The sequence below is a fragment of the Pipistrellus kuhlii genome, unplaced genomic scaffold (assembly GCF_014108245.1).
Source record: "Pipistrellus kuhlii isolate mPipKuh1 unplaced genomic scaffold, mPipKuh1.p scaffold_m20_p_1, whole genome shotgun sequence".
NCBI lineage: Eukaryota > Metazoa > Chordata > Mammalia > Chiroptera > Vespertilionidae > Pipistrellus > Pipistrellus kuhlii.
Window position 1 is genome coordinate 50,513,409 of NW_023425404.1, and position 27,358 is coordinate 50,540,766.

Sequence of the window (27,358 nt, forward strand, 5' to 3'; positions counted from 1 at the left end):
GCCGTACGCGGCCCGGAAGTCCTCCACAATCCCACAATCCCCTGGTGACACACTTCCGGTTTCTCTAGCCCCACCTTAAGCTGTGTTTCCGTCAGTCGCAGTGCAACATCCAGGGCCTCTAGTAGGAAAGATTTTTGTTTTGCCGTTGGTAGCCGTTTACTATCTGGAATCAGGGAAGTGTCCGGAGCACTGCCGCCGCCATGAACATGTCGGTCCCAAGCGCACTCATGAAGCAGCCGCCCATTCAGTCCACGGCTGGGGCCGTCCCGGTTCGCAATGAGAAAGGTACGGTGCTGAGCCGTTTTCCAATCGGATCTTCCCCTTCCTTCCCCAGCACACACTCCAACCCTCCTCCGGGCCCACCCCTCACCCCCCTCCCAACCCCGCAGACCCTTAAAACCTAACCCCCTATGTCTTCGACTTTCCCCCATCAAACTCGCACCCTATCGCGTTGCCTAGGGGAAAATACTTCCATCTTCTTGTTTCTCTATGTTAACTGCCCTTAATTGCGACAAGCATCCCTCTTTCCTTGGTCTCCACCAATGTCATGGATTAGTACAAAGTGAATGCCTACTGTTTTCAAGGCTGTATGCGGGATATAATCCCTCTTTCGTTATCCATAACACTCTGTAGTGCTATTATAGCTCATCATAATTATTTACGTGTCTGTTTCCCAATTCTACATCATACACTCATAATCTCCTTGAGGCAGGAACCATGTCTTATTAAACTTTTTAAACTTTAAACAAAAGCAATGACTGTATTTATTAAATTGAATACAAAGTTGTAGTCCTGGCCGGGTAGTGCAGTGGTTAGTTGCGCCTTGATTGCGGTTCAGTCCCGGTTAGGGCACACATAAGTGGAATAACAAAGCAATGTCCAGCTCTGTCTCTGATTTTCTCCGTCTTTCTCCCCCTCGTCCTCCCCCTCCCGCTCCCTCTCTCTCTAAAAGCAATAAACTTTTTAAATTTTTTAAATAAACTCAATCGATAAAAATTAAAAATGAATGCAAACTTGTGTAAGATAGTTCCCCTAACCTTAAGGAACTCATAGTCGAGTAGATTTGGGACACTCAAAAAAAAAAAAAAAACAGATCTTTCAGACCTGTGATACCTGTCACATAGGTAATACCAAGCCCTGTGAGAGCAGAGAAGGAATAATTTCTTCAGATTGGGGTAATCGAAAGCTTCTTGAAGAAAATGGCATTCACTTTGACCGTTAAAGGATGGGTAGGATTCTAATGAGTGCAGATGGCAGAAGAAACATGTTATCTATTTTGGGAGTCAGAGAGTCAGTTTTTCAATAAGGATTTTGGGAAATAAGAATTCTTTTGTATTTATTATCTGTGGTGTAACTTGCCTTTTAAAAACAAAAACAAAAAACTAAACATGGCTTTTGAGAAGATTCTTTTGGATATATAGATCTAATTCATTCATTTTTAACCGGGTTTGTGAATTCCATTGTATACTTATACCAGTTTATGTCCTACTGGCAATTTTGTTGTTTTCTCCTATTACAGTGTTGCAATTATCACTCTTAAACATACCTCTGTAGTGCGCCTGTGTAAGAATTCTCTAGGGTAGACTCCTACAAGTTCATCATCAACTTTACCTATTACCACTTGTTCTGTTCTCCACAGTGGGTTGTGAGAGCATGAGGAGCTCATCCCCACACATTTGATTTCATCAAAGTTTAAAATTTTTGCTCAATCTAATGAATGTGTGAAATATCTTATTAGTTTAATTTGCAATTCCCTGATTATTAGTGAGACTAGGCATCTTGTTCATACATTTTTCAGCTCTAGATTTTTTTCTTCTATGAATTACCTAGTTCTGTCATTTACTCATTTTCTACTTGATTTGTTTTTTACTTCCCAAATAGTATTTCCCCCTGCTTTGTTTTGGTTTTGGCTTGTCTTGAAACTTTAGTCGTCTGTTACACAGGTGTTTTTAATTTTAGTGTTACCAGATTTATCAATTTTATCTTTTATGGTTCTGTTCAGTATATTAAGAAATTATTTCCTACCCTAAGGTCATAGATATTAAAATTACAAAGATTTTCTATCACCTTTTTAAAATTTTTATTGGTTTTAGGGAAGGGGAAAGGAGAGATAGAGAAATATCAATGAAAGAGAAACATCAATCACCTGCCTCTTGCACATTCCCTCCTGGGGATGTGCCCTGACTAGGAATCAACAGGTGACCTCTTGGTTCATGGGTCGATGCTCAACCTCTGAACCATCCTGGATGGGCAGATTTTCTTTCATCTTAGTGTTTGCATATTCTAAGTAGTATTGAATACACAATTTTGCAATACAGACTCTTGTTTTAAGGAGCCTACAGTCTAATAGGGATGTATATATTTAATATAGGTTTTTCACACTTAGATCTTTAATCCATCCAGAATATTTTGTGTGTGGGTGTCAGAGCTAATTTTACTGTATATCTGACAGCCAGTAGTCCCTACTAGTCCATTGTGTGACTACCCAATCCTGAAGATATGCCTTCATTGATTTTTTTTTTATTCTCACCTGAAGATATGCCTTCATTGATTTTTTTTTTTTTTTTTGAGAGGAGGGGAAGGGGGAGAGAGAGAGAAACAGAAACATCAATGTGAGAGAGAAACATCAACCAGGCACTGAATTCGAAACTCATATATGTTCCCTGACTGGGAATTGAACCCATGACCCTTCAATGCACAGGACAACACTCAAATCAACTGAGCCACATGGGCCAGGGCTCCATTGCTTTTTAATGTCATGTCTCTAATATACCAAGTTCTTATATAAGTTTCTTTGTCATCTTCTCTGTTCCATTGGTCTCTGTGTACCTTCTAAGTCAATGACATGTTTTTTTTGTGTGTTTTTGTTTTTGTTTTAAATATATTTATTGATTTCAGAGAGGAAGAGAGAGAGAGAGACAGAGAGACATCAGATCAGTGATGGGAGAGAATCATTGATCAGCTGCCTCCTGCACACCCCACACTGGGGATCGAGCCTGTAACCTGGGCATGAGCCCTTGACTGGAATCGAACCTGACCTCCTGGTTCATAGGTCAGTGCTCAACCATTGAGCCATGCCAGCCAGGCTGACATTGTTTTAATTACTTTAAATTTAAATGTTTCTTGCAATTTGCCGAAACCAGTTTGGCTCAGTGGTAGAGCATCGATCTGCGGACTGAAGGGTCCCAGGTTCGATTCCGGTCAAGGGCATGTACGTTGGTTGCGGGCACATCCCCGGTAGGGGGTGTGCAAGAGGCAGCTGGTCGATGTTTCTCTCTCATCAACGTTTCTAGCTCTCTGTCTCTCTCCCTTCCTCCTCTCTGTAAAATATCAATAATATATATATATATTTTTTTAATCTAACATTAAATGTTTCTTGCAATTTATATAAAAACCTTTCCCGCCCCCACCTTACTTTCTTTAAAAAAACAAAACAAACAAACAAAAAAACATTTTTATTGATTTCAGAAAGGAAAGGAGAGGGAGAGAGAGAATCATCAGTGATGAGAGAGAATCATTGATTGGCTGCCTCCTGCACACCCCCTACTGGGGATGGCATATGCCCTGACCAGGAATCATACTGTGACCTCTTGGTTCATAGGTCGATACTCAACTACTGAGCCATTCCAGCTGGGCTATTCTTCCATTTTTAGTTAAGACTTTATTTTTTTAGAGCTATTTTATGTTCACAGCAAAATTGGGGGAAAGATAGCCTTCCCCAACACATGCAGAGCCTCTCGCACCAGAATAATACATTTGTTACAATTGATGAACTTACACTGATATGTCATAATCACCCAAAGTCCATAGTTTACATTAAGATTCACTCTACCTGGTTTGGCTCAGTGGATAGAATGTCAGCCTTTGGCACTGAAAGGTCCCAAAGGTTCAATCCAAGTCAAGGTCAAGAGCACATGAGTGGGTTGTGGGCTCGATCCCAATAGGGGGCATGCAGGAGGCAGACCATCAGTGATTCTCATCATTGATGTTTCTATCTCACTCTTCCTCTCTGAAATCAATAATTTTTTTTTTTTTTTTTTTAAAGATTCACTCTTGTTGTTGTACATGCAATGGGTTTGGACAAATGTATAATGACATAGCCATTGCTATGGTGTTGTACACAGTATTTTCACTGCCCTAAAAAATCCTCTGTGCTCTGCCTATTCATCCCTCCTCCACAGTCAACTACTGGCAACCACAGATCTTTTGTCTTCATAATTTTTCCTTTTCCAGAATGTTATATATTTGGAATCCTATACTATACTGGTAGCCCTGCGCATGAATCTGTGCACCAGTAGCTTGCTGCTGCCCTCCAGTAGCTCTCCACCCATTGTCCCACCCTCCTATAGCTCCTCTTTCCCCCCTCATAGCTTGCTGCCCTGCCTCCTCCTGTAGCTCTCCACTGCCTGCTTGTAGCTCGCTGCCCCACCTCCTGCTGATCCATAATCTGGTCATTACGTGGTTGGTCATTACGCTTTATGGCATAATGACCATTTACATATTATATCTTTATTATATAGGATTAGGATATAGGACTAGAGGCCCGGTGCACGCAATTTGTGTATAGGTAGGATCCTACATCAACTTTACAACCCAGGCATGTGCCCTGACAAGGAATTGAACTGTGACCTCCTGGTTCCTAGATCAGTGCTCAACATTGAGCCATGCCAACCAGTCTAGAAGGAGTAATATTGACAACATAGAAATGCCCACTGTTTTTTGGAATGCTTCAATATTTTATTATTTTATTAAGTATAATGTTTGCTGTATCTATTGTTAAGATTATGGCTCTTTAAATATGTAAACTTTAGCCCTGGCTGGTGTTGCTTAATGGTTAGAGCATCAGCCATGCACCAAAGGGCCCCAGGTTTGAGGCCTAGTCGAAGGCAGGTACCTGAGTAGGTACCTGCTCCCCGTCCCCAGGGAGGCAACCAGTGGATGTGTTTCTCTCTCATCAATGTTTATCTATCTATCTCTAACCCCCCCTCCTCCTCTTCCTTTCACTATCTCTGAAAAGCAATGGAAAAAATATTCTCGGGTGAGGATTATCAAAAAGTAATAATAATTATATATTAAAATTAAACATAAAACTTTAAATTGTATAATACTTTCCCCCCATTAATTTTCTAAGATTAAGTCATCCTTGTAGTCTTAGGCTGAATCCTTTTAGGTCACAAAGGCTTAGAGTTTTGTTTTGTTGCTTTTTACAAAAATTGCTGGAATACCTTTGCTATTATATTATTTAGTATTTTAGTATCTATGATCATAAATGAATCCTTTTTGAACTGTCCACTTTGGCTGCCAAGCTTATTTTCACCTTATAAAATATGTTGGTTAGTTTTCACTCTCTGTTTACTAGAATTGTTGATATTGGTAAAAGAGAAAATCTACTGCAGGCTTAATAGTTCAGAAGGGAAAAGAAGGTAGAAATAGATAACATTAGAAAATTTAGTTATGTGGGAATATATTATGAAGGCTGTCATGGAAAATCCTAGCAGAACTAAAAGAAGATGACTGAGCAGCATTTTATGTTCCCACTTAAGCTACGTTTACTGTGTGTTAGGCACTGTTATGAATAATTTATAAAAAGGTATAGTTAAGATAGACTAGCATCCATTTGTGATGGCCATAGCCTGCCAGCTTGGAGAGACTTTCGTCAGTTTTTTCACTGCTTCATTGTACCCAAGCTGGGCCTGGTTATCATTAGTGTTGGTAATCACAAGAAGGCCTTCCCATGACTTGGCTTTTGGAGGAAAAAACCATCAGATGAATAGATGGTTGGGTAGTGGCTCTTGTCTTCTCCTTCCTAAACTCTTGTTTACAAGTAACATAGGTTCCACCTGCAAAGGCCAGTGGTTGAAGGACATTGGGAAAGAGGCTACTGAAACCTAAGTTCTCTTTTTCACCCAGGTGAGATTTCGATGGAAAAAGTGAAGGTGAAACGTTATGTATCAGGAAAGAGGCCAGACTATGCTCCTATGGAGTCCTCCGATGAGGAGGATGAAGAATTTCAGTTCATTAAGAAAGCCAAAGAACAAGAAGCAGAACCTGAGGAGCAGGAGGAGGATTCATCTAGCGATCCTCGACTGCGACGTTTGCAGAACCGCATTAGTGAAGATGTGGAAGAGAGGTAACAGCCACCGTTATGTTTCACTGGACTGCAACAAGTTAATAACAACAATAATAATAGCTTATACTTGAATAATAATTATTATGTGCCAGGAACTGTTCCAAGTACCAGATACTGTTTCAAGTACATTACATTTACTAATTCTTATAATCCACACAATTACCTTATTGTGATATCCATTTTACAAATGAGGAAACAGAGGTACAAAGGGTTTAGGAAAATGATCAAAGACATACAACCATTGAGTTGTATGTCCACAGCAACTTACCTCTGTTCCAAAGGCCCAAGTTAACTCATTAAGGGAATAGAAAACACAGAACATTGGTTGGTTTATTGAGATGGAAAAACAAAACAAAATATCCTTTTGTGTTAAAAAAACAAAAAACAAAAAAAAACACACACAACAAAACACATCTTTTTTTAACACAAAGATGTTTTATAAAAGAGTTGAGATGTTTATTTTATCCACTTATTCTAAAGGCTAATGAGAGGAAATGACATTGAAATAAGAAAAATGATCTGATGAATGGTCTCGTGTAGGAAAGGGAGCCTCCCAGCAGGGATTTTGTATGCTGTGTGTTGACTGAGACATTACCTTACAGAGTAGGTCGAGGTCCTGAACTTTCACAGCTCATATTGCCTCAGGAAGATTTTCACAGAACCCCTACACCCAGGGAGGCAACCAGTGGATATTTATTTTATTTTATGTCTGTTTATTTTATTTAGTTAGATCCAAAAATTTAATATATACTTAAGTCCTAATAACTTGGCCATTTGAAAAAAAATTTGTGTGTGTGTGTGTGTGTGTGTGTGTGTGTATACAATAGAGAAATATGCTAATTAATCAGGACAGTGTAATGAGTTGACCGGACAGGAGAAGGTTGTGCGCGCTGGTCAGCAGGGACCTTCTCACTCCTGTGCTCGGGGAGGACCTGATCAGCAGCGGCCACACTGCTACAAGGGCCGGAGAGGGAGGCAGGGCCGGACTGGTGACTGGAGGGTGGGCGGCGCCACACGATTTCAAATCATGTGCTGGGCTCCTAGTAATACACATAAAAGAAAAATAGTTTTTACTTCATTTTTCAGAACCACAGTTACTAGTAGGATTTATGTGCCCCTTGGACTGGCAACCTCTCAAACCTTGGAATCAGCTTGGTGCTATCACTCTCATTTTCTGTTCCATATTGATTTTCATGTGGTACTTGCTTTTTGTCACAGTAGTGATCAAAATCCTATTTTCACAAAGATGTCATTGAAAGGAAACAATTTGATCTAATGTTGAAACTGTGAACTACTTTGAGCTTTAAAATATTTCCTGACAGATATTGGGTGGTGGGGGTGGAGGGCTGGGGCTGGCTATAAGGAGTCAATGGGAGAAATAAGGGGATACACACACACACACAGGTATGTGCATGTGTGCATACATATATGTGTGTGCGTGTGTGTATGTATATGTATATATAGCCCAGTGCGCCTATATAAGTTTGTTGCAGTGCCCTAGAATGCCTCATACATTTAATGTTTTAGATCCAACTTGACTCTTTGTCTGACACTTTAGTTTCTTTAATGGGCACTTCAGTTTGCCCATCTCAAGACTTCAGTATTAATAAAAGCAACAATGTCCAGGTGCTCTGTGACTGAAGAAAAGTGGTGGAGCCCCTGTGTTCTTACAGCATTGACGCTACACTTGCAGATGCTGTTTTTCAGATTGGCTCGACATCGGAAAATAGTGGAACCTGAAGTGGTAGGAGAAAGTGACTCAGAAGTAGAAGGAGATGCTTGGCGCATGGAACGAGAAGATAGCAGTGAGGAGGAGGAAGAAGAAATTGATGATGAGGTATGGTAGAGTAAAATGGGAAGTTCTTCTGGGTACAAGAAAGAGTTGGGGCCTATGCTCCTTTGTTGAGGCCCTGAAGGCACAAGATTGCTGCTTTTGGCAGAACTCTGATCCAGGATTCTCAGTTGGGGATAGATATACTACTGATAAGTTGCATTTACTCAGATCACAATTTGTTGAGCTTGATGAGGGGAAAATAAACAGCCACGGGCCATTTGGCTTACTGACTCGGACATGTGACTTGGTAGGAAATAGAGCGGCGCCGTGGCATGATGCGTCAGCGAGCACAGGAGAGAAAAAATGAAGAGATGGAAGTCATGGAAGTGGAAGATGAGGGACGTTCTGGGGAGGAGTCAGAGTCAGAGTCTGAGTATGAAGAGTACACAGACAGTGAAGATGAGATGGAGCCTCGCCTTAAGCCGGTCTTCATTCGAAAGTAAGTGTCTCACAAACCGGTCCTGAACCCACAAGTTTCCACTTTCTAGGTCTGAAGAGAGAAGCCTCTCTCCTATGCTCTTCTGAAATGTAAGCACTAAGGGAAAGTCTTCTGCCCAGTGCCCTAGCTCTGTGTGGGATTTGCTGAGGAATATCTTGGTGTTTGCAGAGTATGAGTTTGTTTTCACATCTTCTCAGGTATATACTCTGTTAAAGGGTACATAGCTGCCCAAGAGCTTATATAATTTTAAGCACAAAATTAAGCTTAAAGAGCAAATTCCTATTCCTTTCCTCATGGCTAGAAATCCTACTACTTACAGTCTGTCAGGTTCTTTGCTATTCAGGCAGTTCTCAAAGATGAATGGAGTTTTGATGCTCTGAAAACCTGGTATGACTCCCATTTTTTGCTCTTTGCAAATAATAGAGCCGGAAATTGTTTGGCTTTGTCTGATTTGGACAGGACTTGATTTAGAAGAACAGAGCTTCACTCTAAGAGCTTTGGGAAATTAACAGGACCTCTGTACCACAGGAAGGACCGAGTAACAGTTCAAGAACGTGAGGCTGAAGCATTGAAACAGAAGGAGCTGGAGCAGGAGGCTAAACGCATGGCTGAGGAGAGGCGCAAGTATACACTCAAGGTACTGGGAGTGGCTGTGAGGATTGAGTGCAAGGAGAGTGTTGTACTTAGGTTTGTCTGAGAAGAATAAGGAAGTCAGACAGTTGAATTTTTCTCCCTATCCAGATTGTAGAAGAGGAGACCAAAAAAGAGCTGGAGGAAAACAAGCGGTCCCTGGCTGCACTGGATGCACTGAATACTGACGATGAGAATGATGAGGAGGAATATGAGGCCTGGAAAGTTCGGGAACTAAAGAGAATCAAGAGGGACAGAGAAGATCGAGAAGCGTGAGTACTGATCCTAAAATTTAATACTGCTAATGACACAGGTCCCTAGAATAGTATTGAAGCTCAATACCTATTTGGGATTCCATTCTAGCTTTTTTTTTTTTTTTTTTTTTAATATATATATATATATATATATATATATATTTTTTTTTTTTTTTTTTAACTTTTTTACAAAGAGGAAGGGAGAGGGATAGAGAGTTAGAGATGTTGATGAGAGAGAAACATCCATCAGCTGCCTCTTGCACACCTCCCAGTGGGGATGTGCCCACAACCAAGGTACATGCCTTTGACTGGAATCGAACCTGGGACCTTTCAGTCCATAGGCCAACGCTTTATCCACTGAGTCAAACTCGTCAGGGCCATTCTAGCTTTCTTTAAGATTTCTGCAACTGGGTAAGTTTCTATAATTGGAATGTGGCTGTTAGAATAAAAACCAGGAAAAGGAACACTTTTGTCAGTGTTTCTCCATGATAAAGTGCCCGCTAATAATCCCTTTACTTTCCTAGTAGATGCACAAAAGTTATTCACTGTTATCGGTTATTATTGTTGCATAACAGCCCAATCCAAAATTAAGTAACTCAAAGCAATCTATTATTTCTCACAATTTTGAGGGTTGGCCAAACAGTACTTCTGCTAGTTTCATCTGGGATCTCTTACGTAGTTGCATCAAGCTAGAGGATAACTAGGCCAGAAAGTCCAGAATGGCTTCACTCACATGTCTGGTAATTGGGTGGACTATCAGCTAAGATGCCTCACTTCTCCTTCTTCAATAGACTAGACTGGCTTCCTTACGTAACACTCTTACAGCAGTATTTCAAGAGAACAAAGGTGGAAGTTGGCAAGATCTTTTGAGACTCACATATCATTTCTGCAAAGGGGCATGCATATTGTGAGGGGAAGAAATTTTTGACACTTAAGTAATCTATACACTCACTAAGTTAGAGCAGAATCATTTCTGAGCTGCATACCCATTCCTGAAAATTACTAGGACTAAAAGAGCAATCCCAGATTACAGTGGGAAACCATCAACAGAAGATTCTATCCTCAGCCAGCAGTTTCTAAGGTTTTTATCTTGTGCTTCATGGAGTCATGGAGTCCAGGTACCCTTTAAAATTGTATGCAAAATTTTGTGGTTTTTTTGCATTTTTATGGAGAAAGGGAATCTGTGATTCTCCCCACCCACAAAGGTCACTTCAATCTAATTAATGATGATAATCCTTAGTTTGTGACATGTAAGCACATATTAAGTGTTGCACAGTTATTTTAAATTCTGATTTAAAAATTTTTTTTTTACGCTAAGAGGCTTTTTAGGGTAGGGGAATTAGTAATGTTATAAAATCAAGCAATAACAGTATGTCTAAATCGCAAAAAAAAAAAAGGAATAGAATCAACTTTTGGCACTTCATAATATCTGATCTTGCAAGCATAATGAAGACCACCTCGCCTTTTTATTTTTTGAACCCCTACTCGATTCCTAACAGGCAATGACGAGAATTTTAAAAGGTGAATAGCCCTGGCTGGTGTGGCTCAGTTGGTTGAGGTGTCATCCTGTGCAACAAAGGGTTTCGGATTCAATTCCCAGTTGGGGCACATACCCAGGTTTTGGGTTCAGTCCCAGTCAGGGCGTGTATGGGAGGCAACTGATGTTTCTCTCTTTCCCTCCTTTCCTCTCTTAAAAAACTGAATAGCCCTAGAGAGTATGGCCTGCAGATTAAAGGGTCCTGGGTTTGAAGTCAAGGGCACATACCTCAGTTGCAGGCTCGATCCCCAGTCCTAGTCAAGAGTGTGTACGGGAGGTAATCAATTGATGTGTTTTTCTCACATTGATGTTTCTCTATGTCTCTTCCCCTCTCTGTACTCTCTCTAAAAATAAATGGAAAAATATCCTTGGGTGAGAAGTAAAAAATTTTAATAAGTTGAACTCTCTGGCCACTGTGGTTAAGTGGTTAGAGCGTTGGCCCAAGTACCAAAGGGTCGAAGTTTCAATTCCATGGGGGAAGCACCCAATCGATGTGTCTATCACATCGATGTTTTCTCTCTTTCTCTTTCCTTCCACTTTCACTCTTTCTGAAAATCAATGGAGAAAAATATCCTCAGGTAAGGATTAACAAAAAAAAAGGTGAACAATGCTATGTTATAATCTGATAATTAGGTCTTTCTGAAGCTGGAATGATACTAATAAGTTTGTTCTCTGGACAGACTTGAGAAGGAGAAAGCAGAAATTGAACGCATGCGAAATCTGACTGAGGAAGAGAGGCGAGCTGAGCTCCGTGCAAATGGCAAAGTTATTACCAACAAAGCTGTGAAGGGCAAATACAAGTTCTTACAGAAGTATTATCACCGGGGTGCCTTCTTCATGGTAAGAGGGGAAAAGGGAAAATTGGGCAATAGAAATAACTCAAATAACTCAGACGCTTTGAAATCTATTTTCCCCTCAAGAATAAACTGGTTCTGGAATGTTACTTCCACTTGCCAGTGGTCAGCTTTCTCATTTGCTTTTTTAAGTCTCTGAAGAATATGAATCCAAAGTATTGGTAAAAGGATTTTAAAAGTTGCAGCAACTATTTTTTCTTTTAGCCCCAACTCCCAGGAGAAGGAAATGATGTGTTAGAATTGAGGAACTGAAATAGAGAGGTGGTGATCTATATAGATACTAGACTATTTATGTACCAAAATCACTTAGATATTATTCATAACTGACTTTTGCATTTTGGTTATGCATAAAATAGGTTCTGCAAATAGCTTTACATGAACTCATACTTGCATGGCAACAGTTTAATTCACTTCATTCTGAGCTGACAGAAAGTTACTAAGCCTAACTAACAAAAAAAGTGGTTAGCCGGGACCAGTTTGGCTCAATGGATAAGCATCGGCTTGGGGACTGAAAGGTCCCGGGTTCGATTCCCCGTCAAGAGCATGTACCTTGGTTGCGGGCATGTACCTGGTTGTGTGCAAGAGGCAGCTGATCGATGACTCTCTCTCATTGATGTTTCTGACTATCTCTCTCCCTTCCTCTCTGTACAAAATCAATAAAATATATATATATTTTTTAAAAGTGGTTAATTATCTAACCACTATGTATAATGCCATCATCTTACCAAGATCAAAATATCAACCTGTTAATCCTATATAAGGTGATTTATTCCAAATTATTTGGATTAGCATTAGATATAATTTTTAAAACTATTTTTAGAAAGAGGATAGAAATTATTTTGTATCTACAAAAAATTCAGAATCAGAGATTTGAAAGGCTTGTAACAGAGTTAGTCATATGAGTGAATGAATATAGTTGAGAGAATATAGCCAACCTTCAGTAAATGTCTACACTTAGGAAGAAAAAGACAACATGAGGGGGAAAAGGAATGTCATATCAAGATGTAAGCTCTTGAAGGTTTTATCCCTCCTGCTTTCTTTGTACCCCTCATCATAGTTTAATAAATTTGTGGTTTGAATGTATGGGAAATAAAACCACAAGATTGAAAAGACTCTTTTCTACAGGATGAGGATGAAGAAGTATACAAGAGAGATTTCAGCGCACCTACCCTGGAGGATCATTTCAACAAAACAATTCTTCCCAAAGTCATGCAGGTATGGGGTACCTTAACATGAGAGAAAAGTAACATTGAGGGCTGGGACATAATGTTTGTTAGTATGACTCATCTCCTATCCTTCCCTCAGGTCAAGAACTTTGGGCGATCTGGTCGTACCAAGTATACCCACCTTGTGGATCAGGACACCACCTCCTTTGATTCAGCATGGGGCCAAGAGAGTGCCCAGAACACAAAGTTCTTTAAACAAAAGGCAGCTGGGGTACGAGATGTATTTGAAAGGCCATCTGCCAAGAAGCGAAAAACTACTTAAAGGTCAACTACTTATCATCAGCTGTGGGACACAAGGGCAAGTCTCAGTGTCTGGTCCTTTGCTTTCACTATTATTTACATGGGCTGTGTATCCAGCCTGTTGGCCCTACTGCCATACTTGTGATACTGGGGAACCCAGTTTTGGAAGGTGCTTTGTGCGGTTTGGACTCATGCTGAGAAACCCACATAAACAGCACTATCCAGGTAGGATTACCCCCACTTAAAATTATTTCTGAGAAATCGTCGTTTTCATCATTGCTCTCACTTCCCAAATTTACTTGGGACTGTTTCAAGTTTTTCCCCAGCCCATAGCTTGGGTCAGAAATATAGTCATGTAAATGGACAGTGCATCACTTCTACCTTACAGGAAACCTGAGCTCATTGAAACCTGATTTACCATTTTGGCTCGAGTCAATTTTTCTAGGTGAATGTACTTTTTAAATCCATTTATGTACATATCAATAAATAAAAGAATCACATGACTTTTTGAGCTTCATATTGGAAAATAATGTGCAGGCTATTAAGCATCTATCTGTTAACTAAAATAAAGTCAGGAAATTGTCAGGCAAACGATGTTTCACACTTTCTTAGTGACACAATTTATTGTGAGCAAATACATAGATGGTTGTCCTTGCCTTCTTATGTTTATAGAACAAAAGTTGACCCATAAAATGGGGACTCCCAAGTCCCTACCAGTATCTTCTTTGCCCAGCTCATATATCAAGGAGGGCACAGTGCTGAGTTAGTGTAGTGACATTGTGCTCAAGTTAAATTCATGATTTTCCCACTTACTACATAACTACCATGTACATGGCAGAGCATAAGGAGTTCTAGGGATTATCAGAAATGACATTTAACCAGCAGGAAGGCTACTTCTCAATTGCATGAAAAAATAAGGCGGCCTAGGTTTGTTCACATCCTTTAAATGTCCCTTTAGGAAATCCCTCATAAATCCTTAAAAAGTCCTAGAATAAAATTACAAATGCAGCCCTGGCCAGTGTGGTTCAGTTAGTTGGGTGTCATCCCATCACAGAAGATCCCTGGTTCCATTCCTAGTCAGGGCATGTGCCTGGGTTGCAGGCTAGGACCCCTCCCCCCCCAACAGGGGTGTGTGCAGGAGGCAGCCAATCAATGACTTTCTCATTGATGTTTTTATGTCTTCCTCTCCCTTCCTCTCTGAAATTAATTAAAAAAAATTTTTTTAAAGATGAATAAGTCACTGTTGTGTGTGTCAGAGGGGAATACAATCTTAGAATTATCCTACAGCCAAAATGAGGATAAACTTGGAATTCTTTTGAGAATGTGTTTATAGCTGCAGTTGGTTGAAGTGTTATCCCAAAGGTTGTGGGGTTCAATTCCCCATTCAGGGAACCATATCGGGTTGTGGGTTCATACAGGAATCAATTGGTCGCTGTTTCTCTCCCCATCCCTTCCTCTCTCTAAAATCAATTAAAAATAATACAAAAATAAAAGAGAGCTAGTCTGATGAATGAGCCTGTCCTGCCATCTAGCATGTGCATATGAACATGAGATTCTCTTCTACAATGATCCTTCACATAGGTTCCTTAAGGAGAGAGAGGGCAAAAATCACTTAAATTCAGTTATACTCCAACATATTTTTCATTTGATCCAAAATGATAAAAATGCACAAAAAAAGAGACAACTTTATTGCAATAAGTTAATCCAGTGGATAGGTCTGAGAAGCACAAATCAGTTGGTTAGGGCAATAAGAGCCTCTACCACGTTGCCCATGTGTTCCCTCAAGCTCCGCTCTGCTGCTGCTCTTGAGATCTCCATCTCTGTCATCTGCAGGAAAAGGATCAAGGATATTACCTCTGGCATTAATGTGCCACCAAAACATACTACTTGTTTCAAGAAACAATCCAAACTAGGCAAAGTAACCTCCGCTGCCCATTCATTAGTTAGGCATCACTACTCACTATCAGCTCCAGATCTTCCTTCTTGATGGTGACTTTTGCCAGTTCCTTCTCCCTACAAATATTCATGTGCATTAGTCCTCTATCTCCACCATAAACTCCCATGAAGGACATTCCCTGTTGTCCTTACAATAAATGACTCTTGATAAACAGTCGAGTGGAAATACAAAATGACTTTCACCCTCTTAACATTACCCCCTTCCCAGGAGACTTTGGGACAGGCAGCAGGTGTTGCCAGGAGGCCTTTCCATCTACCAACAAGAGAGTAAAGTTTTAAACTTTATATCTGAGGGAATTGGTGATAGAATTGAAGAACGGTGCAAGTTACAAGGCTTATTCATGGTTTTTATTTCTGCTGGGGGAAGGAGCGACTCCTGGGCTGGCTGAGTACCGAAGACTTACCGCTCTTGTTTGGCTTTCTGCTCCCGGGAACGTCTGTCTCCAATCACGGACATGGCCTACAGGAAAGACAAACCTAGTTACTGCTCTGCTACTCACAAATCCTAATATAAAAATCCATTAACATACGAGGCAGGGGTATTATTCACGAGAGCGAGTGTATCAGGAGGCTTATTTAATTCAATTCTAAGCTCCCGAAGCCCACTTTTAACCCAGTCACCAGCAAGCTCCTTTTCGCAAGCCGCGGGTCTAGTGACGGCTCGGCTTCCCTCCTGCCTCCTCCCGCCATCGGCATCGTGACCGGGTCCCAGAGCGGGGCTTCCAGTTACTCCGTCGGGGCCCCCTCCGCTCCCGGCCGCCTCACCGTCTCCAGGTTGGAACTCTGGATCTCCTTCTCCTCCGCGTAGTCGGTGACCCTCTCCAGGTCGGCCGCGCCACTGTCATGCTTCCGTGGCTTCTCGGGAGGCCGCTCGGGGCCGCTGGTCTCCGTCTCCAACTCCAGCTCCACATCCCCCTCGGTCGCCATGTCGATCCCACCGCGCCGCCGCCGCAGGCTCCGCCCCGCCACACGACTTCCGGTGACGCCCACAACATCCGCCGGGGGGGAGGGGAGGAGGCGGGCAGTCCCGGGCCACGCCTTCATTCATGCTTTGGTTCTAGAAGCTTCGGCGAGGAGGGAGGTTCGCTTGGCCGACTTTCTTCTGGGCTTGTATTGTTTTCTGCAAAGCATTTTCCCAGACCTACCCCCCCGCACATCCTTCCCCCTCGTTACCTAGCCCCTCCAGCACCCTCCCGCGGCGCGCACACTCTCAGGGAATTCTGTTCCAGCTGCATTGAGGTCGTCTAATCCTAAACCAATTAAGGATGCTAATCCGCAGGAGGCCACATAGGCATACTGCTCTCTCATCTAGGAAGGACGGCCGGAGAGGCCTAAGGGTCCATGTAAGGAAGTAGTTTCACTGGGACCTTTGCATTCACCACATCCTGGAGGCCGCTGTTCTTTTCCTGATGTTCCTCCCCTCCTGTTTTAGACTGGGTGGCCAGCCCGGCACAGAGGCAGTCCAATGGGCTGAGGACAAAAGAGAGCTGCTATTTTCTCCTCCACCTTCCATCTGCCATAAGGATGGCGGGTGCAAAGGCGATCACGGGCCCCAGCACCTCCCTCCGCCTGGCACAGCAACGCAGTGAAGACGGCCATGTCAGAGTGAATCCTCCCTTCTATCAGGTGAGAAGGTGCTTGGGCAGAGGCTTGAAAGCTTCCTAGACAAGAGCTATCTGAAAAGCGGAAGGGAATAGTGGCTAAAGCTGGGGAAGAAAGCCCAGGGGAGCCAATAAAGATGATAGGCCTTCCTTCCCCTGAGGCCCTTCTGCTTCTTTGTAAGATTACTGGTCATTAAACCTTTTCCCAGTATCAGATGTTTAAGTCTGGGGAAAGGTTAGAGACCAGGAGAGACTTAGGCTTTTAGGAAGGTCTGCTCAGGCCTGCCGGTAGTAAGATTTTAGGATGAAAGCTCTAGTTGATGTCAGTGGAAGTCAATCCCAAATAGCTTGGAAGAAAAAGGGCAAATTTTGGAATTCAGCCTTAAACTCACACATGCATTAATGTAACCCTTGCCCTGCATCTGCTCTATCCCTAGGTGTCCTGCTGTGGGCCCGTTCCCAGTACCTGCTGCTGCCATACTAGGTGGCCTCATCTCACAGAGTCCACTTGTAGCCGCCTATCCTACACAATCCTCCATGTAGGGGCCTCAGCAGTCTGCTGCCTGCTGCTGTCAAGAACAGTTGTGGAGAGGGTCTGGGGCAAGGCTAATGGTGTAAGTGTGAGGGGATAGGGTTGCACTGACAAGATTCAGATTGGGGGCTGGGGACAAATGAGTGAATACCCATGAGAATTAGGTACCTCTCTATGCGTGATGACCTGCCTTCCTTCCAGATCCAGATGCCCTCAGGATTTTGTGCCCATCTGTTTGGCCACTCTCACTGCCCAGTGCTCAGTGGCTCTGGGGCTGTGTACCGAATTTGTGCAGGAACTGCCACCTTCCACCTGCTGCAGGCTGTGATGCTGGTCCACCTGCACTCGCCTACCAGCCGTCGAGCACAGCTGCATAATAGGTTTGTGTGTACTCTTTGGGTGGGGAGGGAAGTAGGCATAAGCTTAAAGGAAATTCTAAGATGAAATAATAGCACTGTAAAAAGACAGAAAACAGGTAGTTTTTTATTTTTTAAAGATTTTTAAAAATTGATTTTGAGAGGGAGGGATGGGAGAGGGAAAGAGACATCAATTTGTTATTCCGTTTATTTATGCATTCACTGGTTGATTCTTGTATGTGCCCTGACCTAGTAAGGAACCCACAACCTTGGCATAATGGGATGATGCTCTAACCAACTAAGCTACCTGGCTGGGGCCTGAACTTCGTTTCTAAAATGGAGGTGACAGTGGGATTATCTGCAAGCCCTATGTCAATAGTAAAATGTGTCCAAATGTTATTTAGGTGTCTGAGAGAATTTGGAATAAGCTGCAATGGGCCTGCTACCAGCCGCTCACACAAGACTCCTTTTCTATATTTAGCTGTCTTTTCTCTCCCTTTTCCTAGTTTTGCTTTCTTTTTTGCCTTCCTCGATAGGCACTGTCCACTCTCCTATGCCTTTTCTTTTGAATCTGTTTTTCTTCCCCTGCAAACCAGCTTCTGGCTCCTCAAGCTGCTGTTCCTGCTAGGTCTCTGTGCTGTTGCCTTCTGCATCCCTGATGAGCATCTTTTCCCAGGTACCTTCCATTTCATATCCTGATCAGTAGGTTAAAAGATTTTCTGAGAAAAAGAGGGTAGGAAGAAGACCGGGAGTAATAATATGATCAACCACATTTTCCCACTGGTGCAGCCTGGCATTACATTGGCATCTGTGGAGGCTTCGCATTCATCCTGTTGCAGTTGGTGCTTATCACAGCCTTCGCCCATTCCTGGAATAAGAACTGGTAAGGAGCACATAACCCTAAAGGCTCTTCCTGGGAATGTTGTCTAACATTAGACGACCCAGTGTGGTTGAACCAAGGATGTGACAGGCCCATGGTCCCAAAACTTCTGAACAAAAAAGCTCAGGAATCTGGTAAGTCTGTGGGCCAGTTGGGATGGGTAACCACAACACAGTCTTCTGGGAGAGGGGAATAGTTGGTAATGTAATAAAATTTAAAAAAAAGCGTTGGAGCCCGAAGCCACTGCTCACCTCCACCCTTAGGCAGACAGGTGCATTCCAAGACTGCCGCTGGTTCCTAGCCATGCTGCTGGCCACCCTAGGATTCTACAGCGTGGCAGGCATGGCGGCAGTGTTCCTGTTCCACCACTACACGCACCCACTTGGCTGCCTGCTCAACAAGATGCTGCTCAGTCTGCACCTTTGTTTCTGTGGCCTCCTCTCCGTCCTCTCCATCGCTCCCTGCTTCCGCCTCAGTGGGTACATGCCTTGCAACATTCCAGATTTGGGGGACCATTAGTCTAGCAAATTTCATTAGTTTCCCTAGATATCAACTCTGCTTCTCCCAAAGGGTGGGGAAACAGAAGTGTGGTTGGGGGTAGAAATTACTACCCTGTAGACTAAAGCAATGACCCCCATTACGCCCAGAGCAACCCCGCTCTGGACTTCTACAAGCCTCTATCATCAGCTGTTATATCATGTACCTGACCTTCTCTGCACTGTCCAGCCGACCTCCAGAGAGTGGTAAGGATAGGACCTGGTCTCCCCAGGCTAAACCTTATTTTTGCTCCTGCCAAATACTTAGTTTTGTTCTTACCACTTTTCTTCTACCCTTCTCAGTAATTCTTCAAGGACAGAATCACACACTGTGTCTGCCTGGCCTGAGTAAAATGGAACCCCAAACACCAGATACTTCTCTGGCAGTACTGAGTGCTGGCATCATGTATGCTTGTGTGCTTTTTGCTTGGTGCGTAAAAGTGTCAAGGGAAGAGGTATGAGAGAAGGAAAAATGCCCAGGACAGGGAGGGATGGTCAGACTGTCTGGGACCGTGTTTATTTAAACTTTAAAACATGACAAGAGGGAGGCTCCCCATGAACAGAAACAGTTTCTAAGAATAGCACTTGTCAGATGATCTGTGTAAGAAAAAGGGACCAAGGGAAGTATGAGAATTAAAAATACATGCAAAGATTTTAGGGCCCTCGTGAAGATTTCTAAATCAGGGGTGAGGGGGCTGGGGAAGTGGTTCTAGGAACCCAATATCCTCCTAAAAGTTACCAGCTGGCAGTAGGTGCCATCAAGCAATTCCCTCCCGCTATTTGATTAAATCTGCTTGAGAACTGTTTTCTTTCTCAGCAATGAGGCTTCCTACCTGGCTGAAGTATTTGGGCCCTTGTGGATCATCAAGGTTTACAACTATGAGTTCCAGGTGAGAATGGAAAGTTCAGTATCCCCCGTGCCCCACCCCTCCCACACACACAAACACACAGACACACACACACACAGACACACATCCTACCAATCTCTACCCAGAAAGCTCGGATTCTAGCTGCTATTACCTTTTATTGAGTACCCACAATGTGCTAGGCACTGTGCTCCTTTACATACATAATCTCATTTAATATAATCCTCACAACAACCCTGTGAGGTAGGTTATTTGCTCCATTTTACAAATGGAGAAACTGAGGCACAGATTAAACATCTTACCACAATTACCATAACCAGTTATATGCTGGAGCTAGCATTTGAACCCAAGCGTGCCTCTACTTCTTTCACCAGATTATTTTCAAAGAAAGGGAGTTTCCTATGTTAATACCTTCACATTCTTATCAGAGTCATTTCAAATCATGCTGCCTTATGTTTTACAGAAGCCCTCACTCTGTTTCTGTTGCCCTGAAACAGTGGAGCCAGAGGAAGGTGAGTGTCAAATGAGGATCCATAAGAAAGTGTAGATTTCTGCAGTGTCACAGAGCCCTTAAGCGCTTTCACAAAGGAAGCTGGGGGAGGAGGAAGATGGAAGAGGTATTTCAGCAGCACTATTGCCCTCCCTCTCTTCAGGGCAAAGAGGAGCTGCCAGGCCCACTGATCAAGAGACCTCTCCAGCTCCTCCAGTGAAAGCCCAGCATCTTTCCTACAGCTATTCTGCCTTCCACTTCGTCTTCTTCCTTGCATCACTCTATGTCATGGTTACCCTTACCAACTGGTTCAGGTAGGATGGGGAAGTAGGCCTGGGATACTCTCCTGAAAACCTAGCTATTATAGGGAGTGAATCAAGGCCAGTCCCAAGGGTTCCCAGGGGACTCACATGGGTCTGCCATAACCTGATGGGAAGGTAGGACAGGTCTAAACGCTGAGGCCCTTCATATTCTCTAACCACAAGACTTTGGTTCCACAGCTATGAGGGAGCAGAACTGGAAAAGACCTTCACCAAGGGTAGCTGGGCTACCTTCTGGGTCAAGGTTGCCTCATGCTGGGCTTGTGTACTCCTCTATCTGTGGCTGCTACTGGCACCACTCTGTTGGTCCCCCACCCAGAACCCCAAGCCTCCTCCTATCTTCAGGCAACAATGTCATCGTATTAGTATCGCCAGATAACAAACATCCATTCTAGGTATTTTTAACACACTGAGGTTTCCTTGAGGTTGGGCCCCTAGTCTTGATTCAGAAGAGCTGTATAGCCAAGCAAACACCTCAAGGACACAATGGGCAGTTAGTTACCTCATTTAGGCTGAAGGCAATACTGTGTCTGAATTGGAAAAAGTGCCTAAATATACCCTTAATGCCCTAGTCAGTTACCTGACTCACTAGAGCTACCATTACGTCTTCACCCCAACTCAAGAGCTAACTCCTAAGTCAACAGCTCAGGAAGCACTGAGATCAGTGGTTCAGGGAAAGATCAACAGGGACTGAAGGCATACTTGGCTCTGCTCTTGGAGATAAAAAGAAGCATAAGCAGTTCAGCCCTGGGCACAGGGATGTAAGAAGCCCAGAACCCCAGAACAAACCAGAGCACAGGAAGAAAGGAACAGAGAGACTACCCCAGCTTTTAATCCTGATCTTGAGGTCAAAGGAAGTGGGAAGACAAAAACCACCCTCATTCCACGAGGACTGAAAGAAGAGAATGTGAACACCTGAAAGCAGCTGGCTGTGGGAAGTAGGTGAGCAGCAGGATGTTTGCGCCAACTTTCAAGCAGGCAAACAAATGGAGAAAGAATAAGGAAGAGAGGCATAAACTTAGGTCTTGGAGCCTTCCTTCTTAAGCCCTCAACTCCATCCTTGGGATGGTGTTAAGGTCTAGGTGGAAGACAAAAATTACAGAAAAGAAGTCCCTATGGATTCCTCTACCACATAACCAGAGTACTTGTCCGCTTATTGTCACATAATAAAGGATTTTTCTGTGATGTTTTACTCAGGCTACATATCCACAACCTTTTAGGGTCTAACATTCTCTCCCCTTTTTCTGGGAAAGGACAGCCATTCCTCCATCCCCATCCCCCCAAATCCCCAGTCAAACCAGTCGCTCAAGGAATTACAAAGCTACTTTTAATACTTTGGGGTGAGCCCCACAGGAATAAAAAAACACTGGGAAGTGGTAACCCTCTCACCCCCAGGCGTGGCCCAGGGGGAGAGAGGCTACCTGAGGGGAAGGAAGCACAAAAGGGGCCCGCTGCAGACTCGGGGCAAAGGGAATGCCATCGGTGCTGGGACCTGTGAGCACTACAGGAGGAAACGCGAGCTTGGTGGGACTGGCTCCAGGCACACAGGCGAAGGGCAAGAGGGTTGGACACGAAGCCACAAAGCTACTTGGGTTCCTCCTTCTTCTCGTTTGCCTTTTTCTGCTTCTGCTGCATGATCTCCGAGTCCCTAGGGGTAGAGATGATGGGGCACTGGGAGGTACCAGAGGGCAAAAGGGACAAGATGCAGGGGGATGTAGGGCACAAAGGATAAGATGGACGTGGATGAGACAAAACTTCAGGGTGTGGCTGCTGTATTCCTAAGTGCACGCAATTAATTGGACATTGTTTTTTGTGAACAATTTAAAGTTGTCGCAAGCTCTTGTTGGGTAATTTGAGGATTTTGCACCAAAAGAGCTTGAAGAGCTTCTTGATCAAAATTAGACACACGGCCTCGACCACTCTTGTCATCTAACGAAAAATTTCCCTCGAGAAATTTCTCAAACCAACGCTGGCATTTTCTGGCGCTAACTGCATCTTGACCAAGAGCACTACAGATGTTTTTTGCAGCCTCACTTGCTTTTCTTCCTAATTGGAACTCGTAAAGCATGCAGTGCCGAATATGCTCTTCATCCACCATCTTCTTAGCCCTAGTTTTGCAACAAAAACCAAACCAAAGACAAACTTTTTCAAGCAAAACTTGTTAATTGCACTTCACACGTTCTGTAGATACCACGTGTTTGAAGGTTATGTCAATACAAGTCAAGCCAAGCAAGATTTTAAACGAATGTTTTAAAACGACATTAATTATTACTAGACCCGATAGTTCTCTGTTTCTGGTCCAACCCTCGGTCCAACCCAAGTTCTCGCCCCACCAGCGTCCCTCCCCTCCCAGGGGCTACCTCTGCTTGCGGGCGGCAGCAGAAAGCCCGTCATCTCGGCGCTTCCCTTTACCCGAGTCGCTCTGCTTTTTCATGTTCTTCTGGCGGGCGAGCTCGCGCTGGTTACCGCCTAAAGTAAAAAGGTGAACGGTGAGCCGCGGGGGCCTTCCCGGCCACACACCGACGACTCTCCAACCTCCCCCGGTCACCGTGGGGGTCCAAGACCTCATCCCCCGGGTCCCGACACCGGCCCAGGCCGGGGCTGAGGCTGATGGGGGGCGGGGTGGGGCGAAGGGGGCCGAGCTGCCACGGGGCAGGGCAAACTGCAGAGTGGAGAAAAGACCGTCCCGAGGGGCCCGGGGGAGGCGTGTTTGGAGGTTCGGGGCGGCGTGTGCTCCCAGACCGGAGATGGGGAGGGGGTGTGTGAACGGTCCGGGTCCCTGTGGGGGCTGGGCCGAGACTTGGAGTAAGGGGCTCTGGGCCTCCCCCCCAAACTCAGGGCTTCTCCCCACGCCGCGGGAGGTCCAGAAGGCCCTGGGCCGGACCCGTGCGGGCGGGCCGGGGGGCGGGTGTTTCTCCAGAAGTGGCGATGGGCAAGGGCCGGGCTCCGGGCTCCGAGGGTGAGGGTCGCTAAGGGCGCTCCCGGAAAGGGGCCTCGCTGGGGGAGCCAGGAGGAGGCCCGCGCCGGCACTCGGCGGCGCCGCTCGGGGTGGACACGGGGAAAAGGGCCAGAGGAGAGGGGCACAGCGCTCACGGGTCATGGCGACGGCAGCGGCTCCGACCTGCCTCCGTTACGTCCCTTCGTTCGCTCCGACGTTGCAGGCCCCGCCCCTTTCTCGCGGCGTAACGGAGCCGTTCTTTCCGCCCCGCCCCTTGGCGCCCGGCGCCGGCTTCCATTGGGCAGGAGGAAGCACGTGGGGCCTCGGGCCACGATGAAGCCTGGGCCGGGGCGGGGGGCGGGAGTTCGCTGGCCCGGCGAGCCGGGGGCGGGGCTTCCGAGCGGGGCGGGCGGGAGAAAGTAGGCCGGTCACGTGGACGGGGTGGGCGGGTTTTGCCAGGGGCTGGAGCACGTGATGTGGCAGTGACCTCATGCGGGGACGGCTCGGGACAGTGACCGTCTCTCCCGGAGGGAATGGTGGGGGCTGTAGGACAGGGGGCTGGAGGGACGGAAGCGAAAAGGTCCCGCCGGTTCTGTTATCAGATCCTTGAGTTAGAATCCCCCCACCGCCTAGTTAGCCACTTGCGTTGCCCACCTATGTAAATTCGTTCACAAACCGCAGCTTCAGAGACCCCATTCCAACCACTTTGTCCCGCCACCCCACACCCCTCTAATTCAGAAATTCGCTGCCACGCCCCGTAGGTCCTCAAACTTTGGTCTTGTCCATCTCCCCACAGAAACGTGAAATGGGAAGATGCGATGGCTTAGAAGCATTGGAGGACGCCCAAAATCAGACTATGGAGTTGGATACGGGACCGAGAGATTGGAAAATTTACATTTGTCCGTTTTCTCGCTGCACTGTCTCCACCGGCCACACACGGTGTTTAGCAGGCAGTTGAATGGGGCGTGAAGCTTCCGTTTCCCACTAAACTATTCTCATTCCTAGCTCCATACATCTACAAAACTCCCCACCGGCCCTGGGGAATTGGTTTGCAAAAAGGAGAAATGGCCGAAACCGATTTGGCTCAGCGGTAGAGTGTCGGCCTGTGGACTGAAGGGTCCCAGGTTGGATTCCGGTCAAGGGCATGTACAGTGGTTGCGGGCATATCCTAGATAGGGGGTATGCTGGGGGCAGCTAGTCAAATGTTTCTCTCTCATTGATGTTTCTAGCTCTCTATCCCTCGCCTTTCCTCTCTGTAAAAAAATCAATTAAAAAAAATTTTTTAAGGAGAAATGCTTAGGAAACATCACAGGAAAGAACTAATTGTGATTTTTTTAATCCTCACTAGAGTGTATGTTTTTATTGGTGAGAGAGAGAGAGAGAGAGAGAGAGAGAGAGAGAGAGAGAGAAGAGAGAAAGGAGGAGGGGGGGGGAGGGGAGGGGAGGGGAGGGGAGAAATAACCCTTGCTCTACTGGGGATATAACCCTCAACCTGAGTATGTTCCCTGACCCAGAATCGAACCTGCAACCTTTCAGTGCACAGGAGGACACTCCAACAGAGCCACATGGGCAGGGTGGTTGTGAATTTTAACTTGTGATTTTGTCCAACTAGTTCCCATGGCAGAACCCACTTGAGGCTGGAACTTCAAACAGGCTTCTCCCTCAACATAGAGTTGATGGGAAGGCAATAAACCTCAGTGCCATCTCGTTATTTTTGCCACACCTAAGAATCACTTGAATCACTGTCTATTACTTAATTTTTGTATACATCTTAAATAAAGCATGTAAGTCAAACCTCATATTCCTTTAGAAATTTAAAATCAGTATCACTTGTCCAAAAGCAGAAAGTAACTATAAAAATAAATGCAATAAAAATGAAACATAGTCCTAACCGGTTTGGCTCAGTGGATAGAGCGTCAGCCTGCGGACTCACGGGTCCAGGTTTGATTCTAGTCAAGGGCATGTACTTTGCTTGCGGGCACATGCCCAGTGCAGGAGGCAGCTGATTGATGTTTCTCTCTCATGGATGTTTCTAACTCTCTATCCCTCTCCCTTCCTCTCTGTAAAAAAATCAATAAAATATATATTTTTAAATGAAACATTATCAAATTCTACCCCAAAATACCATTGTTAAATATGCCGATGCCCTGGCTGGTGTGGTTGAGCATCATCCTTGTGTGCTGAAAGGTCACAGTTTGCTTTCCCAGTCAGGGTACACGCCCAGGTTGCCTCTCCTTTTTTTTCTTTTTATCCTAACACAAAGATGTTTTTACTAATTTTTTTTTAAGAGTGAAACAGATATGTGAGAGAAACATTGATTGGTTGCTTCCTGTACTCACAATCAAATCCGCAACATTCTGGTGAAAGGGAGGATGCTACAACCAACTGAGCCACTCAGCCAGGGCCTGCCCCTCCCTTCCTTCCTTCCTTCCTTCCTTCCTTCCTTCCTTCCTTCCTTCCTTCCTTCCTCCCTTCCTTCCTCCTTTTCTTCCTTCTTCCTTCCTTCCTTTCTTCCTTCCTTCCTTCCTTCCTTCCTTCCTTCCTTCCTTCCTTTCTTTAAAATATATTTTATTGATTTTTTTACAGAGAGGAAGGGAGAAAGACAGAAAGCTAGAGACATCAATGGGAGAGAAACATTGACCAGCTGCCTCCTGCACACCCCCCACCAGGGATGTGCCCGCAACCAAGGTACATGCCCTTTACCGAAATCGAACCTGGGACCTTTCAGTTCACAGGCCAACGCTCTGTCTGCTGAGCCAAACTATGCTCTCTTTCTTAAAAAGCAAAACTAACAAGTGTTAGAGAAGTAATAAGGCATATGTCTTCCAAACTGAAGCTTCTCTTGACATAATCAGAAGTTTAAAAAGCATTTACTTTTTATACTTTCAATGTTATTCAGTGCTATGTCTTTTTAAAAAATATTTTTTTATTGATTTTATTTATTTACTGGAGGCCCGGTGCATGAGATTTGTGCACTGCGGGGAGGGGGTGCTTCCTCAGCCTGGACTGGGCCCTCTCGCAGTTGGGGGCGCTCACAGTCCAGAACCCTTGGCTCCTTACCGCCTGCCTGCAGCAGAGGCGGGAGAGGCTCGACCACCGCTGCTACGCTCATCAGCCTGATCCCTGCTTCTGGCTGAGTGGCCCCTCCCCTGTGGGAGCTCACTGACCACTAGTGGGCAGCTCCTGGTTGAGTGACAGGTTGTTCTGCCGTTCAGTCAATTTGCATACTATGCTTTTATTATATAGGATTTTTAATCTTCACTGGATTGATTTTTAGAGAAAGTGGAATAGACAGGGAAAAACAGAGAGAAATATTGATGTGAAAGAAACACATTGATTGGTTGCCTCCTACATTCGCCCTGACCGTAGTCAGGACCTGGGAGGAGCCTACAACCAAGGTACATGCCCTTGACTGGAATCAAACCCTGGACCCTTCAGTCTGCAGGCCCACACTCTATCCACTGAGTGAAACCGGGTAGGACAATTTTTATTGATTTTTTAGAAAGGAGAGAGAGAGAGAGACAGAGAGAGGGAGGAAGGGAGAGAGAGAGAGAGAGAGAGAGAGAGAGAGAGAGAGAGAGAGAGAGAGAGAGAAACATCAATAATAAGAGAGAAGCCAACAGATTGAGGAGAGCACCACAGTGGTTACTCGCAGACTGCTGAGATGGGAGCTGCTGAGATAACACTCACAGAGCTGAGACGTATAGTCCAGTCCTTGGAGATGGACCTGGACTTGAGG

General features: G+C 44.7%; 4 protein-coding genes across 7 annotated transcripts; 2 read left to right on the forward strand and 2 right to left on the reverse strand.

Moving 5' to 3' along the window:
* The first annotated feature begins 53 nt into the window (after nt 1-53).
* MFAP1 (microfibril associated protein 1) lies at nt 54-13,647 on the forward strand. The gene is made up of 9 exons (XM_036443819.2): nt 54-285; nt 5,911-6,130; nt 7,838-7,967; nt 8,216-8,403; nt 8,932-9,040; nt 9,145-9,305; nt 11,505-11,664; nt 12,804-12,893; nt 12,984-13,647. The coding sequence occupies exons 1-9, from the start codon at nt 201-203 to the stop codon at nt 13,164-13,166; spliced, it is 1,326 nt and encodes a 441-aa protein (XP_036299712.1). The 5' UTR covers nt 54-200; the 3' UTR covers nt 13,167-13,647.
* Nucleotides 13,648-14,815: 1,168 nt separating this feature from the next.
* Nucleotides 14,816-16,353, reverse strand: HYPK (huntingtin interacting protein K). 2 transcript variants are annotated; one of them, XM_036443833.2, is made up of 4 exons: nt 15,866-16,164; nt 15,505-15,560; nt 15,106-15,157; nt 14,816-14,971 (listed from the first exon to the last, which is right to left on the reverse strand). In XM_036443833.2, the coding sequence occupies exons 1-4, from the start codon at nt 16,142-16,144 to the stop codon at nt 14,876-14,878; spliced, it is 483 nt and encodes a 160-aa protein (XP_036299726.1). In that variant the 5' UTR covers nt 16,145-16,164; the 3' UTR covers nt 14,816-14,875. The 2 variants fall into 2 exon arrangements, with proteins under 2 accessions (XP_036299726.1, XP_036299734.1); XM_036443841.2 differs by lacking the exons at nt 14,816-14,971; nt 15,505-15,560 and having other exon boundaries at nt 15,098-15,157; nt 15,866-16,353.
* A 14-nt stretch (nt 16,354-16,367) lies between these two features.
* SERINC4 (serine incorporator 4) lies at nt 16,368-21,269 on the forward strand. The gene is given in 13 exon segments (XM_036443868.2): nt 16,368-16,726; nt 17,139-17,315; nt 17,435-17,613; nt 18,186-18,265; nt 18,379-18,472; nt 18,733-18,944; nt 19,117-19,212; nt 19,309-19,435; nt 19,823-19,895; nt 20,335-20,383; nt 20,525-20,675; nt 20,862-21,045; nt 21,047-21,269. Coding segments are annotated over 13 exon segments (1,554 nt in total). The 5' UTR covers nt 16,368-16,624; the 3' UTR covers nt 21,077-21,269.
* Nucleotides 21,270-21,991: 722 nt separating this feature from the next.
* Nucleotides 21,992-23,904, reverse strand: SERF2 (small EDRK-rich factor 2). 3 transcript variants are annotated; one of them, XM_036443849.2, is made up of 3 exons: nt 23,775-23,904; nt 23,042-23,150; nt 21,992-22,352 (listed from the first exon to the last, which is right to left on the reverse strand). In XM_036443849.2, exons 1-3 carry the CDS (start codon nt 23,779-23,781, stop codon nt 22,067-22,069), a joined length of 402 nt encoding a protein of 133 aa, XP_036299742.1. In that variant the 5' UTR covers nt 23,782-23,904; the 3' UTR covers nt 21,992-22,066. The 3 variants fall into 3 exon arrangements, with proteins under 3 accessions (XP_036299742.1, XP_036299750.1, XP_045439133.1); XM_036443857.2 differs by having other exon boundaries at nt 21,992-22,329; nt 23,775-23,902; XM_045583177.1 differs by lacking the exon at nt 23,775-23,904 and adding an exon at nt 23,246-23,261.
* Nucleotides 23,905-27,358: the final 3,454 nt, after the last annotated feature.

Excerpts from the sequence above, each read along its gene's own strand:
- MFAP1 (XM_036443819.2), top strand. The coding sequence starts at position 201 with ATGAACATGTCGGTCCCAAGCGCACTCATGAAGCAGCCGCCCATTCAG. Across the intron at positions 8,404-8,931 it reads AAGCCGGTCTTCATTCGAAA|GAAGGACCGAGTAACAGTTC; the intron begins GTAAGTGTCTCA and ends TCTGTACCACAG. Across the intron at positions 12,894-12,983 it reads TTCTTCCCAAAGTCATGCAG|GTCAAGAACTTTGGGCGATC; the intron begins GTATGGGGTACC and ends TCCTTCCCTCAG.
- HYPK (XM_036443833.2), bottom strand. The coding sequence starts at position 16,144 with ATGAAGGCGTGGCCCGGGACTGCCCGCCTCCTCCCCTCCCCCCCGGCG. Across the intron at positions 15,561-15,865 it reads AGAGTTCCAACCTGGAGACG|GCCATGTCCGTGATTGGAGA; the intron begins GTGAGGCGGCCG and ends TCTTTCCTGTAG. Across the intron at positions 14,972-15,105 it reads AGGAAGATCTGGAGCTGATA|ATGACAGAGATGGAGATCTC; the intron begins GTGAGTAGTGAT and ends CTTTTCCTGCAG.
- SERF2 (XM_036443849.2), bottom strand. Across the intron at positions 22,353-23,041 it reads GCTGCCGCCCGCAAGCAGAG|TGCCCCATCATCTCTACCCC; the intron begins GTAGCCCCTGGG and ends GGTACCTCCCAG.